This window comes from Athalia rosae, chromosome 3 (assembly GCF_917208135.1).
Source record: "Athalia rosae chromosome 3, iyAthRosa1.1, whole genome shotgun sequence".
In the NCBI taxonomy this organism is placed as follows: domain Eukaryota; kingdom Metazoa; phylum Arthropoda; class Insecta; order Hymenoptera; family Athaliidae; genus Athalia; species Athalia rosae.
Genome location: NC_064028.1, coordinates 1,250,745 through 1,267,047, shown reverse-complemented (window position 1 = coordinate 1,267,047; position 16,303 = coordinate 1,250,745). Strand labels below are relative to the sequence as shown.

General features: G+C 39.2%; 1 protein-coding gene and 1 long non-coding RNA gene across 2 annotated transcripts in view; both read right to left on the bottom strand.

Moving 5' to 3' along the window:
• Positions 1–4,410: 4,410 nt before the first annotated feature.
• LOC105685521 (extracellular serine/threonine protein CG31145) overlaps positions 4,411–16,303 on the bottom strand; it is a 38,108-nt gene continuing 26,215 nt past the window's right edge. The window contains exons 4-7 of the mRNA XM_012399681.4: positions 11,237–11,329; positions 10,611–10,915; positions 10,217–10,490; positions 4,411–6,380 (exon numbers count right to left, since the gene is read on the bottom strand). Of these exons, the coding sequence (XP_012255104.3) occupies positions 6,191–6,380; positions 10,217–10,490; positions 10,611–10,915; positions 11,237–11,329 (862 nt within the window). The 3' untranslated portion in view covers positions 4,411–6,190. The remainder of the gene's footprint in view (positions 6,381–10,216; positions 10,491–10,610; positions 10,916–11,236; positions 11,330–16,303) is intronic.
• On the bottom strand, positions 7,749–10,210 carry LOC125500334. Its single transcript, XR_007277663.1, has 2 exons — positions 9,560–10,210; positions 7,749–9,475 (listed from the first exon to the last, which is right to left on the bottom strand). It is a non-coding gene; the product is annotated as an uncharacterized LOC125500334 (long non-coding RNA).

Sequence of the window (16,303 nt, the reverse complement as noted above, 5' to 3'; positions counted from 1 at the left end):
TTTCATCGTTCGGCGATGCCATATAATTTCCCGATAGACTTTTTTCCGGTTTTATTATCATCGTCCGTTTCGTCTTCCGCCCGCAGGTTTTCGACGTCGTCGCGGACGGGCCGCTCTTCGGCAAAGATTCGGTCACGTTGACTTCTCCTTGAGCTGAAAATTATATCTATATAAGAGTACATACCTACGGTTGGAGCGTAGAGTGAAGAGGAAAATGTATTTTTATCAAAAACACATTTCGGTTATAACCTTTTTCTTTATTGAAAGCGCAAATACTTCAGAGGCAAACCTACCGCGAAATGTTAGTTGCGAGTCTATCTATACCGTTCGGTCCACACAACGTGCGCGATGTTTGTACACCGACGAAACGTTGCTACGTGACCCTAAGAATATTATTCTTCGAGAGAAATCCACGCGACTGATCGAGACGCCATTTTTGTCGGCTTTCGATATTTCCTTTTCTCGCACCTACTTTTCTCTCCCAAACTCTCATGTTCAGAATTGATTAACTCCGACTGTTCTTCCAAATTTTATTTACACTATTTTATATGAACATTTCTAGTCGCCGAAGCAAAAATAGAAAGGCGAGGGTATAGGTATATGCACCCTGTATGAATATAGTCCGGAGGAGGGGTAGAAAAATTGTAATAAAAATCAGAGAACTGTCTGCAAATAAAAGTTTTAATGGGCTATAGCTTTTTAGCTGTATGGGTTGTACGCCGTATACCGATCTTCGCCGATAGTTTTTACTCTGGATGTTCGTACGAAGAAGGGGCCGAGGCCGCCCCGAAGGGGTGGACAACAACCGAAAGGAGATGCGACGAGGAATAAGGAGGAAAATAGAGGAGGGTATATAAGGTGAGGGAAAAGAAGAAGAAACGACTAACGCTAACTTTTGACTTGACTGGTATGGATTTCTGCTTAGTGGTGGAAAACTTACCCTCGTAAAAATAACAATAATTCCATTCGGGATTCTACAGTCAACAATGGAGGGCGAGAAACTTTCTTTTCCACCCCCGTTCCTGTCTCTACCCTATACACGTACAACGTGTACGAGTCGGTCGTCTCGAACCTCCTCCTTACTCCGCCTCGCTTCCTCCTTACTTTCATACACTTTTTGACAAATTCTGTTTGCACTTTCGCCGCGATCTGCGGTTCAACAGATTCCTCATGTACACATACGTTACAAACACGCACCTTCCTATTACAACTTGAAATTTATTCGCGTAAATTATTTGTTTTCCGCTGTCCAGAAAACACATGGATTATTTTACTTTGGAATCTTACGTCGTCGAGCGTCTGATCGATTATTTAATCAATCGATTAATTCCGCGGACGAAAAAATAATTTAAACATAGAACGCTTTTATACTTAATTTATAAACATATAATTATATTTCGGGATTCGTAATAAGCTCCGCTTTATAATCATTAATTTAATTCCGAGGAATCCGTCTGCTTCTCGAAACTCGCGATTGCGGTTATTATAAATAAATGAAGATGTCGTATTATACTCTAGATATACCTCAGCGACGTACACGCCGAGGAAAATTAGGGAACTCGAATTACGTGATTTCACGTACTACACAAGGAAATCAGAGAAACACACAACCTCTCCAAAACGTTCGTAATATTATTTAAATCGAATTACGAACGTCACAGTTACCTCGCGTCAGATATGATGCGATTGTTTGATATTTTCGATATCCCCGCACCTCAGACCAGAAATAAAAAATAAAACTATTGATCAAAAAGTGCGAAGGAAATTAGAGAGTATTGTCATAGAATTTCATTAAAACTATTACATTAATGTCACCCGCAATTCCTGCTTATACCGGAGCGAAGTTATATTCATAGTATGAGAACAATCTCATATCACAGGCGATATAAACCGGATATGGGATCGATATTTCATCCCATCATCGTCATCGCGTATGTCATATCCCGTGTACTCAAAGTAATTATAATCTTAGTTGATCGAAATTAACTAACTGTAACTAGGAGTAACCCGACATTCGCGTTACTCTTGTCATAGTTGTACGTGTCATTGTACAGGTAGACGATAAAATCGCGAGCAGATCGAGAATCCGTTATTTTTATGCGTTCTCTAATTTTCATCCGCTGTACCGTGTACGGAGGGATTTTTTTAAAATCCATATAAAAATTTCAGATGATGTTTTTACGGTCCAATAAATATCCTCCGCAATGATGCATTGCAGCGAAATCGTGAAATCGGTGCACTTAAAGTATTAGATACCTAAATTGGTCCATCGACGTTAAAATTATCAGAGTGCATCCGCGATGACGATTATAATTTTTTAAAAGCTTCGTCGATATCCGATGAGTGGTCAACGTCGAATATACGTACAGGTGGTATAAGTCCGCACCGGTCACGGAACCGCGGCTGTAAATTCCGAGCGAAAAAACGAGACGACAAAAAATAGAACACCTGTACGTCGGTCGGAGTTGTACGTACGACGCCAGATTTGATACGTGAGGAAAATGTATCGGGTATGGAAGAAAAAAAAAAAAGGACGAAGACCGAGGAACCTTGTTGAACAGATGTAAACCGCGAAGCCGATTCGGGATCAGCGAGAACCCCCGCGTAAAACCTGGATTACTACGTCCTCAATATTTGACTCGAATCCTTTCGATGCCTTCGCCTCGAAACTCGCGCTGTTTTCGTCCCATAAAATTTACCGCTACAATCGGTCGGACGAGGAGTCGCACATCTCATTTGTACGATTGGAAATAAGAGGAGGCAACGCGAGTAGGTATATTTTCACGTCCCGGTAGGATCCTGATTTTTTTGTATTTGTTTTTGTTTATTTATTTTTGTTCTGATTTTTGCACGTCGCGTTTGTATCGGCAAAATATTCCGAGTCCCCGTCCTCTTTAGCATCTCGATTCCTCGTGCACCGTTTCATTATGAAATTGAAGATCCGTTTCTGGCATTAAATATCGTAGCGGAGTACGTAGTGGGTATAGTCGTCCAATTAACCCGGCCACTCCAAACTTTGGCGGTACGTATATTAGCTTATTTATGGGTTATATCTTTGGACCCACTTCGCACACTCGCTTCCCGCAAATGAGGACCACGGAGCGCGCGTAGGAGGAACTTACATCAGAAGACATCCCACCCCCGGAGCGCTGCGTTGGTATCGGATATCGAAATGCCACCGCGCGATATTATCTCCGGATTAATGTAAAACGAAAGCAGAAACTACTACGACCCACCTGCACGAAGCTCCATGCGTCCCGCTTATTTTAAAAATCATTCCTTCCTTCCCACCCGTTTTCCATCCCTCCGAGTTTTCGCCGTGATTTTTTTTTTTCCCTCTCCCGCGGCGCAACACGTGGCTTCGTGTCAGCCGCCTATCCTACCGTGTAGTTTAGATTCGGATTTGGGTTTGCCGTTTGCCGGAATTGGAATCCCTCGTTCGTCTTTCGCCTCGCGACGATCCGTCTTCCGAAGTCCTCGTACGCACCTCGCCTTATTTTTCTTACCTTTCTCCCTCCCTACAGCTCTACCGGCGACGAAAATATTTGTCTCTTCGCACCGCCGAATTTTCCCCAATTAACTTTCGCGCGAATCATCATTATTTATTGGCGATGGAAATCGAAAAATCTTCGCAAACGCACGAGTTGATTATCCGCGGAGGGGAATGGGAGTAACGTACACTGCTCGGGGCTCGGCAGTAGAATCGAAATAGGGTCGGCCGTAAGTCGAGTAGTAAAACTAGTGGCGATATAAAGTATTAGGGACACCTACGTGTACGGTATATACACGGATGTGTACGAACGACGGTGCCGAAACACCGACCGACCACCACGCTTGTCCACGTCCATGTCTTCTTCGAAGTAGAATTTTTCTGCTGACGTATTCGAAACGACTTGCACCTGCCGTGGTTTATCAGCGGTTTAGATTTTTACTGGGAAAACGAATAGGGAATAGGAAAAATCTACACGAACACACACACACACACACACGCACACACGCGCGCGCGGACTGCAGAGAATTGAGACCACCTCTCGTTAAAATAGATTTTCAAAGGTTGCCGTAGCGCTTGATTTTAGACCTCTGAGTTTTTTTTAAGGTTTCAAAGTTTCAAGTTGAGACTTTAAGGTCACGACTTACCGCGCTGTATAAACAGTGGAACGACCGACATAAGGGCTCCGAGGGTTGTATGAGGGTCACAAGTACCTACGATACTGCTCTATCTTGGGTTGCGTAAATTTTCTCCGCCTTATCAGTAAGCAGAACGAAGGAATTGTGGATGTACACCCCCTAACTTGGTATACAGTTGCACAACTCGTGACTCCCGAAACCCTTTTCGCCCATTGCACCCGCTGACTTTGAAAACAAATAATATCTTGATGAAAACTGAATTACGATACACACATGAGTTGATTATATTTCAATATACTCGTTTTTATTTATTTATTCATTTTCTTTTTTTTTTTTTAATAATATTTCTTCTCTTTTTTCATTCATTTGCGTAAGAACATTATATATGATTATGTACAGCCTTATGAGCAGTCCAAAAATAACAACATTTTTTTTCTTTCTTTTTTTTTAATCACTTTTTTCGTTTTTTTTTTTTTTTTTAATTTTAATAATATTTTCTCTCGTTATAGAAAAGATGAGGGAAAAGATAGGCGAAAGAAAAATAAGACAAATATTTTCTTCGTGAAAACTTAAATACTAGGTCCCTATTTTTCATATTACAATATTGTTATGCGTGTAATTTTTGTTGGTTTTTTTTTTTTTTCCTTTAATTATCAGCAGTTTATAATATTGTACGAAATTTATGGATAGACAGATTTTACAGGTTGCCCGAAGAATATTTTTCCTATTCACAAAGATTTTCACCATCAAATTCTCACAGAAGTAATTATCGTTTAGCTGTATGTATATTATACAGTTATTATACCCAGAGATATTTACAATTTTCTTGATAATTAGAAAAATTATTATAACTAGCTAGTTTTTTTCTTCCTTTGAATTATCCAACTTCGATCAATGGACTTATAACATATACCGATAGGTTGTTGACAAAGTGTCAGATTATTTACTTATGATTTTCTTTTTCATTTGCAAAATTCAATACACACGTTATTATGCGAGGCAAAAATAAAATTCTGATAAAAATAAATAAAAATAAAGAGAAAAATAAAACTAAAATTTTATCATCATTAATTCACACATTGTTGATTATCCATACGTACCTATTATCACGTATGTTACTTAATATTATATACCGCACAATATATATAGACGTATATATTGTCATGCCCTATACGGATATAGAAATATATTTAAATAATTATTATATATGATTAATATAAATCCGTAAACTGATCTTTACACATCATCTGTACATAATTAATCTTACATTAATATACACAGTTATATCAATTATGTCTTATGAATTATATATTTTACATAAAAATTGCACGATTCCCACATTATATACATATTTATCATGTACAAATTTATATGTGTATGTATAGTATATATTTACCTTAATGAAACAAATGGCGCCGTTATCTTAAATCGAATAATTCGACTGTAGAGTTAATTGTTTTATCTTCTCTTTTTTTCGTTTTCGTTTTTTTACAATATTATACAATTTGTACAATCTCACGCACGATGTTCCAATTATGTTTTTTGTTACTATTATTTCGCTTAGTTTTTTCTCTCTTCTTTCCTTTAGTTTACTTTCAGCTGGATAGTTATATCTATCGACAATCACACGTAGCAATTATTTTCATAATTATAGGTCGGGATAATTATAAACTGCGATCGACTCCTCGCTCGCTATGTAGATTCTTTTTTTCTCGTCTACGGTTAATTCTATATTGTATCGCACACTATTATTTGTTGTATAAAATTGAACCCCTCTTTGGAAAAAGTTTTGATTAAATTCTAAATTATGTGAAATTAAAGACATATATATCTATAGCGTATCATAGTGTTACACTAATTTCTTTTTATTTTTTTTTTTTATTATTCGGTGGTTATAATCGATAAACTGCAGTTCGATCCGCGCCTCTCTTTTTCTCTTCGTATACTCCTTTGCAGGAAGCATTACGCGGAGATGTTTGATTCGACATCGTTGTTCTCGCTGTCGATTGGTTCATATAAATTAGGATTAATCTAATTTTAGAGGAGGGCGGAATATTGTTCGTCAGTGTGTCCCCTGTACGACTTGATCAGGGATTGAACTTTTATCGATGCAATCTCTGACGCCTTGAAGAACGATTCCAACGCGTCTGTCTAACGCTGCGTAATGAGGTTCCCATAATACTGGAGTTAACGGATCGGACAGTAAACTTTTTCGTATCGCTTCGCTCAAACGAACGCCCCCGTTATGCCACCTGTAATAAAATTTTTTCAAACATTATAGAATTTGCGTGAAAAAACGAATTTCCAACGACGCAAACGTGACGATTCTTTGGATCCTTTGTCCTGCCTACACGTACGTTTTTCGTTGGGAATTACTTTCGGTGTTTGTTTTCTAATTGCTTCGCTAATTGTTCGGTAATTTGCGTTCGTATGTACAACGTATTATATACATGTATACATGTGACGTTGCTGTTGCTGCTTGGAAATTTCTAGATTCTCTGGAGCATTATAAACTTGAATTTAGCGACGCGGATTGCTTCACCCTACGCAACTACGCCCTATTACGTGTGTTTGGTGCGAGCGAGCGACGTACAGGGTGGACCGTTTTGTTTTAAAAAATTTTCCAAATTTTAACCAACAAAATTTCAAGCAATCGTCACGTAGTTTTTTTACTCCTTTTAATTTACCCCGCAATTTTTTCTACTTTTTTCTTCCGACGTATAAATCTCAGCATTCAGGCATAGACTTTTTTTTTTACATCGAAACAGTTTTTAAAAAATCATTCTTCAATTTTCGAATCAGAATCTCGAAAATATCTCTGATTTTTAAAGAAAAATTATTCGTACGCGCATGTTTTTGATTTTCTGTTTTCGAAACGAGCTGGCAAGTTTTAATTTATACGACCGTTCGAAAGTTTTCGTTTTATTTTTCACTCGTGCTGGATTTTATTCAGTCAAGTTTGCGATGGAATTTTGAGAAATTCAACACCCCTTATATTTGTGGCCACCTACTTCGCTCATGCGCTTGCCTCAGCTCAAGACACACGCTGAAAACTTCATTATTTGACATCGTACACTCAAAGAGCATAATAATCGCGATAACTTCTCGTTATATTATAGGAATAGGTATGTACGTACATACGTATGTATATATCATAGGTATACATAGTTCTTCGAAAAGGAGATATTTCTCTCGCATATAATACTAACGAACCAACCAACCTACCTACCTACCTACCTACTAACGTACCCATCTATACGGAAAATGGGAACAAACTTGTCGAAAATGTTTAAACGTAGCTGGAAAACTTTGTTCCCACAAATTTTCCAATTAGTCATGCAAACAGCTGACTTGGCCGTACATTCTCGGAAGCTTTTCTCCGTAAAACCGACTACAAGTATACCGGACCAGACATCGAACTACTCGAAATGAATTGGAGTACGGGCAGGTGACCCGGAGTGATAGAGAGAGAGAGAGAGAGAGAGAGAGAAAAAGAAAATGTTGCTTCGATCAAATTACCGCGAAGGAAAAAAAAAACTGAATCGATTACCCGTAGTTGTGGTAAAAATTTGGCAAAATCATTCCAGAGTCCGAGCAGACTTCTTTTTTTTTTCTCTCTCTCCGATTCGACGTTACGATTATCTCTGTGCCCCCGAATAACAAGAAGATGATAAATTATTCATAATCATCTCTCGTTTTTTTTTTCTAAAATAAAATGAAAAAGGTAAAATAAAAGGAGAAAAAAAAGAAAATTTCATCCAGACACCGAAAAACTGAATAAAATATCCCTGGGGCATGCGATATGCCGGGACATGCGATCTGAATATCATATTAAGTACCACCGCGGTATGATACACATACATGCATACTCGCTTCGGGGTAACCTCCCTTTGCGATTTTATTCTGATATTATTTCTCCTCTTTTACTTTAGGATTTTGTTGTTTTTTTTTTTTTTTTTTTTTTTTTTTTTTTTATGATTTTATTTTATTTTTTTTTTACTCGCTACTTTTCGTATTATTTCTTCTACGGATCTCTGTGAGCTGCAGCGCTGTCTCTAATTAGTCATTAGTTTTCTCTTAAGAACGTGGGCGGCACAGGGCGTACGGGGCGTACGGGGCGCGGCAGGCAAAGTACAAAGTCGCCGCTCAAATTAGGGATGAAAATATACCGTACTATATCGTGCAAACACACTTTCGACCTCACGACTCAAAAAATGAAGAAGGAATAATTTTTACTTCGTTAGAGTCGAAAAAATAAAAGACAAAATCCTCATCCCGTATCGTCACGTCTCCGTCACCGAACTGGAATGATGAATAAATTATTAGAAAGGAGAAGAAAAACATGGAATCCTCGTCTGGTAAATTGCTCGGGGACATTCATTGCCGATTTGAAAACGATCGAAATAAAATTCGCGTCTAAGGGTGTTTTACAGTATGCCTAAATTTTTTTCACCCTCGATATTTCCAAAGATCTACTCGTGCAATTGAAATTTATTCTCTTTGGTAATTTTTTGTTTCTTCTTGATTTTCTGCAAGAGAATGCAGACGAGAGCGGCGCGGACTGCGGAGATTAAGTTTGTCCTACCTACAGACGGAAACGAAAAGAAACGGACTCGGCGATAATAATTTTTTGTTTCGGGACTCGGGAATCCTTCTGGTGTCGGAGATAACGAAGGTGAAAATAAAGGAATGAAATAGAATAAAACTTTGTTTGATCCTTCGGTAGAAACGATTAAAAGCGACGAACGACGCGAGTCTTCCTATTTCAATCGTATCACGGGGTCGGATAGATGATATATATATATACATATATATGCGATAACGTTGAAGAGCATCGTCGTCCTGCAGGAGTTAAAAGAGGGGAAAGAGGATTTAAATTGGTCCAAAGTTGACGGGTATAGATATACACCTTGAATTCCGTCCAGCGTGTGCATTATTCATTTAGACGGTAAAACCCTTTCGAAAATTCATCGGGCTGAGTTTTATTTAGGTAGAAATAAATTTAAGTAGCTACCGTTACAACTACTGACGCCGCTGCTGCTACTTATACGATAGACGGTTGTCCATTTTTTTTTTTCTCATCAATTCATTTCACCCATTCTTTATTTTGTTTCAGTTCGGTTTGACCCCCCCGATCGAATTCGCGCCGAATAAATAATCTTTATAAGTTTTCGAGTGTTTTTTTTTTCATTTCCCCAAAACTTTTCGCGTTTCTTTTAAACGTGAAAATGACGTCGACGACGTCGCGTAGTCGCAAATGTCATCGTTCCCGTTCCGTCTAGTCGTCTGCTAGAATATCTTTTCCTCAAAGCACTCGTTTTAGTCGCCGTATTCCGCTCCTGCATTCCTAGTGGAAATATCCATGAAGTACTTTTATCCTATATTCCTCGGTATATATATATACCTGGATACTATTCGACTAAAATGATACCTTATTCATCGTACTCATACCGTATACCAACGGATATTATCCACTTCAACGTAGCCGTAGAGTTTTAGAAATTCCTATATAAATATTTAAATCGACATTTATCATTTCAACATATTGGGGTTTGTACATAAAAAAATATCCCCTTTGGAAGAAAAAAATCTAAGAATTCCAATTTTTGGATCAGCAAAGCCTCGAAGTCACTCCGAATTTCTTTTAGATTTTGGGGTGAGAAGAGGAAAAAAAAATAAAAACGAAACACCCTGTAATGCATACGCTATTATTTCGTCCGATGACCTTTCATGAGAAGCGAAATAAAAATGTTTGTTCAGTTTTTACGTTAAACTGGAAATGTCGTAGTTTAAGCTTTGCACGATTAGCGAGCGTTTATTAATACCTCCCAATAAAAATAATAAGAAATATCAAATATACAGTTCCACCCGCGCCCCCCCCCCCCCCCCCCCGAGGTTGTCGCGGGTGGGTTAAAAATTATTTCTAGTCTGTTTCGCTGCTATAAATAAATAACGAGTCAAAGGGTTTCGTCAACGTGTAAAATTAGAAGTAAACAAAACAACGAAAAAAGGAAAGAGATATCAAAATACAGAAGACGACGAAGAAGCAGGAGAATAATAAAGAGGGAGATAAATAAAGTTGACTCACTTTAGCAGCATACCAAGCGTCGACTGACGTATTACACAGCACTGCAAAAGTGGTGCCAATATAGAAGTTTCGTCGTGGAATGGCTTCCCGAAACCACGACCATGGTCCAAATGAAGCGTGAAGGTGTCGTTGCCGAAGACCTTGAAAGTTTCGTAGTGATGCCTGTCCATATTTCCGGTCATGAAGTCGAATATGCACATGTCCACCAGATCCAACAGTCTCCTACCCTCGTCGTAAGGCGGAATTTCCCTCACCATGGAACAGTAATCCGAGTCTGCAGAGAAAAAACGAAAAATGATGGAAAGAAATATGGAAAAAAAACGCGCACGGGGGGATGAAAAATTTTCTCTCCCCGACGAAAACGCAAGAAGAAAAACGGGGATCCGGATCTCACCTTGTTCCCATTGGGCCTTCCTCCGTTTGTGGTAGCTCCTGCGCCAAGGATGTCTCCAGACTTTTCTGGTCCCGATGTCGTTCGGGGGTAGAAAAGCCGCAAGGCTACCTTCGAGGGAATCGGGACTCCCGCAAACCGCGTGAGCCGTATCGCAATAGTATGAACACCTGCCGTGGAAACACAGGTTTCCAACGGGGCTGACGAAGAATGTTTTCAAAAGTTCACCGTCCGTAACCTCGTAGATTTCGGTGGTGACGTTCAAAACTCTGCCCACCACGGGCATCGCTCTTCGAAAACCCAAAAGCCTTTCGAAAGAAGAAGAAGAAAAAAAAACGAAACATCGGTTAATCATTTTTCGAAATTCAATTCGACCCTCCGACGAGCGTTCGTCTCATTTTCGAAATTGCTTTCAGGCATTTATTTTTTTTTATCACGATCCGCACGCTCGACTCCGTACTCTGCGTTCATAAAAGAATTAGCCTCGCCTGAAGCGAAGGAGAAAGAAAAAGAAAAGTCCAAGTTTCTTAGACGAGCAATCTTTTTTTTTCTCTTACGTATTTCTTTTTTGCCAGTTTATTTGAGAATGGATATTGATAACGGCGCGTCTGAGCGTCTCGCTGTCTTACCTGTCCAAATGGAAGGCCGCGATTTCTGCTGTGTGTCGTTCAAAGTCCGTGAAGTAAAAATGGTTCGGCAGAGTTTGCTGTTCCCTCGGGAATCTGTGGATGAAGAACGGAGCGATATTATAGAAAGATCAAATAAAATCACGTGAAAAACTTGTTTTTTTTTCCCCCATCGTTGAGTACATCCGAGAAACTGCAAAGAATAAAAACAAGTCGACGGTTCTTTCGTTTCTTCTTCGTTCCGGCAAAAGGAGAGATCGCCGGTTCGCAAGTTTGGATGAAAAAAAGGGAAGGGAAAAAAAAAATCAGACCGAAACGCTAATTAAATTAGAGAACATGGGCTAATTACTAAACTCATAAATCAAACACACCGCGTTGTGTAACCGGCTGGCGGTCAGAATATAGTCCGAGCCAAACTTATCCGAAGTTTGCGACAGGAGGAGGAACAAAAAAAAGTAAATTCCTTTTCATGGACTCGAAAAAATAGGCCACGTCGCTTTTTTTCTCTCCTCGATTTCCGCACGACTCAATCCTCGATTACGTTGTGAAATTGTAAAAAATTTATTACCACCGAAAATATGTTAGTTATACCGAAGGAGATGGTACAATACATGTAATATTTATAACCGGGGATGCTGAAAGCCCGTTGTCAGCGTATTTTTATTTTATATCTTTTTATCCTCTGCTAGGATAAGATCAGCTGTTGCAAATTTCCGTTAGGGGTGGCATGTAATACGTTGGAAGTATAAACCGAGGGCGTATAGTGTAGTGCTGGTACACGTTTACCCATCTGTATAGGTACTTTTATTCTTATATCGTTGAAAAATTTTTCAAATTTTCAAACCTCCGCTGCAGAATAAGAGCTACGAGAATTTATCTACATCTCTGTAATGGGATGACGTTTCGTGGATTTCTTTCTACCGTCTCACGCATATAGTGTATCTGTTTCATTTTTACCCACGGGAGATGTAATTGAGGCAAGAAAAAGATACGTGAGTGAACAAATAAATGAATAATTAAATAAATGAATTTCAAGTCAAATCAACTGACGGAGAGAAAAAGGAGGGGGGGGGGGAGAAAAAATTATTCGGAAGACATCGTTGATGTATATAAATGGACATTAATATGTTAGACTTGAGTAGGAGGTATACGTGGATTTTTTTTTTAATGCACGACGTACGACGAATTAAACCGAATTAAAAAGATGGATCCGGAGAATTGGGAATGGTGAGACGTGTATACATATTCGGAGAGAAAAATCCCGGAGATATTTTTTTCTTATTACGTTACGTACTCCACTTCATTTTTTCATTTACATTTTTATTTCATAAGACAAAGAGAGGAGAAGTACGAGAACGGAAAAAAAAATAATTACAAGAATTAGTTGCACAAGACGAACGAAATGAGATTAGTCCACCGGCGTAATATTGAAATTTGAAAGCAGAAAGAAAGAAAGAAAAAAAAAAAAGGTGTCGATGAGAAGAAAAAGAAAAACATTATAAAATTTTTTTCATTTCGTTAACTCCAATCAACGTGATTTCTTTCGGTTCGAGAAACTAAATATGTAAAGACCGTTAAGAAGAAAAAATGGACCGCTACCGCTGCTGCTCGCGCTGCAGAAGTAATTAATAAAATAATATTTCGATAAAATCTTATCGTCATCCGTGACTTTTTAAGGTCACGCAGTTCCCATTCTCACATGTAGATCAACTTTCGTTTGGCTAAAAAACTATCATCATACTCGACGTACGAAATATATATATCCTAATATACGTTGCATACATATTTTATCGTGTACTTTGAATTTCCCACGTTTCTCGTTATAACTTTAACCTCAGATTACCGCGTATAGGTATACATATTTACCACGCATACGTATAACCCGCGGCATCTTCTGCAGCAACACGCGATCACTTTCGGTCGTTCTTCTTATACATATACGGGGGGTAAGGTAACAACGCAATTCATCTTTTTACTACGCTCCCCTCGATCTCCCCGTACAGTAAAACCCGCTCGGCTTATACCGTGCACGCCGACGCGCTAAAGCCAGTCCGATTTCTGAACCACCCCGTCCGAGGGTGGAGAATAATAAAAAAAAAAACAAAAATCGAATAAAAAAGAAAGCCCAACGCACAAACGGACGCAGAGTCGCCATCAGCTAGCCTAACGTGACACGACGTAACGTAACTTGACCGAAGTCCTTGGCTACGCGGTACGGGTCATCGGGGAATGATGAATGCGCTATCACGTCCGACAGTTATTGTGTCCGACGTGTATCTTTTCTATATATTTTTCTATAAAGGAGTATGACAAAAAGCGAGAAGAAGAAGAAAAAAATATAGAAAATGACCAACGGAGGTCGTACGTGGCGCTGAAAGTGGTGCTTCCTCATCGTCGCGTAAATGTTATACCGGAATTGCGGGATGAAAAAAAAATGAGGGGACTTCGAATTGCAGACCGTCGTACCTAATCGTGTAATTGGCGGGACTGTTTTATTCGTTGCGCGATAACGTAGCGTGGGATGATCCACGTTCGTTTGTCCGCATTTATTTTTCACTCGATGATTGAAAAACGAAATTATTATATGGATAGAGGGAGAGAGAGAGGGGGGAAATTTGAAGTTCGTGTCCGAGAAACACCCCCGAGGATATATAATCGCGGGTGAAGTGAATAAAAGGAGGAGGGGGAGGTAGGAGTTTCCGAATAGCAGGCAATCACAGATTATAATAATTCATTATCCTGGTCACTGCGTTCGCGCGGCATAGAAATCCACACCCGTCGTAGCTTTTGCGGGAAGGGGCGAGGATTTCTCACAATTAAAGTCATAACAGCTGCTGCTGCTGCTGCTGCTGCTGCGTCGATGAAGAAGTAAAGCCGATTTTAGGATAATCTCCGAAACACTTCCTCAACTCCGCTGCAAGGAAAAACTTTCCGACACCCCACCCTCGCCACCCGCTCCAATTTTCTTCGCCCCACCGCCATTTTTTTCTTTCTCTCACTTCCATCTCTTAATAAATTACTCCCCCCCGATATTCCCATTCGCGCGTACGTCGACGTCCTTTCTTCTTTTTATTTCTTTCGCTATGTGCCGTCGTTTTTTTTTTACTCGCAGGTCGAATTACGCGTGATCAATATTCTTTCGGTCTATCCGGTACGCACGTCGATTTTGGCCGCTAGTTATAATTAAAAATGACGGTGTTTTCTGTTTATGTATTTCTCCTTTGGATTTTCGCGGTTCGGGAAACGATCGCGGGTTTTACAACAACCGTGGCCCAGGGCTGTTATAGGTATACGTGGGCAGGTCTACTAAAAATGGCAGAGACGTCAAAACAGAACGATAAATCTGAAGACGGGGGTGCGCGGGCGCCAAAGAACAAAAAGTTTTGCAGGTTGCAAACAAGCGATAATTTAGCCGATGGGTAAACACGGAGTAAGGTAATACCTGACTCGAAGTTGGGTGTACCTATAGTGATAGAGTAGCGTGGCGGAACGCACACGTTGATGAAAAGAACGGTAATACTTCGGGAAAACTCTACGACCGACGCGCGTAAGACGCGGGGGGATATCTCGGCGTGCAGTTGCAGCGATCGAAATAAAAACCGTGAGCCGAAGGAGAGGAAAAAAAAAAAGTGAATAGAATGTCCGAAAAAGCTTCGAAGAGTTACGGACTCCAGCGTCAGACGAATCTGGTGTTTCCGCGAATTAATCTAGAAAACTCGTTGACCACGTTTCGTTGGAAGCGAAACTAATACCGAATACTTTTATTTGTATCGAGCGCAAAAAAATATTTCAAGTATGACAAACTGAATTTCACCCGCACGAAGTCGTTGCACATGTGTACGTATCCGTCCCGCGGACTTTTTCTAGAATCCATGACACTTTGCCGATTAATTTCCCGGCCTGCAGCAATTTTTTTCTTTTTCATCGCTCAAAGTTCAAGTTTAATTTTCATGCCGCAAATTTTCCGATGAAAAGAAATTCTGAACGGAATCAATTTTTATGATTTTTTTTTTTTTTTTTTTGTTTTTAGTTTCGATCTCGCAGCAGCAGAGGAATATATATGCCGATTCTTACTTCGTCAGGATTTAATGGAAACGGCGTCTCGAGATTTCTTACAATTAAGAGGATTGAGAAAAAAAAAAAAAAGTATCTGCCGCCTCGCCGAGCTTGCGGACGATCATCGCGACGAGATTTTTCTTATTGAAAGAAGCTTTCGATTTCGGATCACAAGTATAGAAAAAAAAAAACATATTGAAACGCACCAGGAGTATAACAACTTCGAGTCATCGAAATGATATTTTTTCCAATTAATCAACGGTGCAATATACATATAATACGTAATACGGGTGATGCGATAATTTTTTTCCTACGAACGAAAAAAGGAAAATTGAATTGAAAAAAAAAAAAAGAGAAGAAAAAAAACTAACAATAAACGAGGAACTTTTGTGAAATGAAAACTTCGTAAAACTGCAATTTTAGCCAGGAGGCCAGAGCGATGTGTATATATATGTATTCAGAGTCACACAGCTCTGCGTATGTATGTATAACTGTATAGTTATATACGTACAGCGAGTAGAACTTATTGCTGAACTTATTACAAGTTTAAATTCTGTCGCTTTTCAACTACTTATCTAAAAATTTCACCTGCACACACACGACTGCAATTTTAAGACGTATCTGTTCACACATACGTACCATACACACAGCCAGAAAATGGTGGACTCTTTAAAATAGTTTTTCTTGTTATTTTACGATTTTTTTTTTTCTTCCTCTCTCTTTTTACCGCGAGCGGAGTAGGGGTACGTCTTGAGAAACGTCATGGGTATAGGTGGATTTATTCAGCAAGAAAAAACAATTCTTTTATTCTTATATGCGACATCGACTGTACTTTGACCTATTTATTCTGTTACTTGAATAGATTTTTTTTTCTGCTCTTTCGACCAACGATCCTCTAATTGAATAGAATCAGATATCAAAACTCCCTCAATGGAATCTATTCTGTGAAAGCGCGAAATATATTCGCGAATTATATTTTTGCGCGAAAAAAATCGAAACAAACCAACGAACATT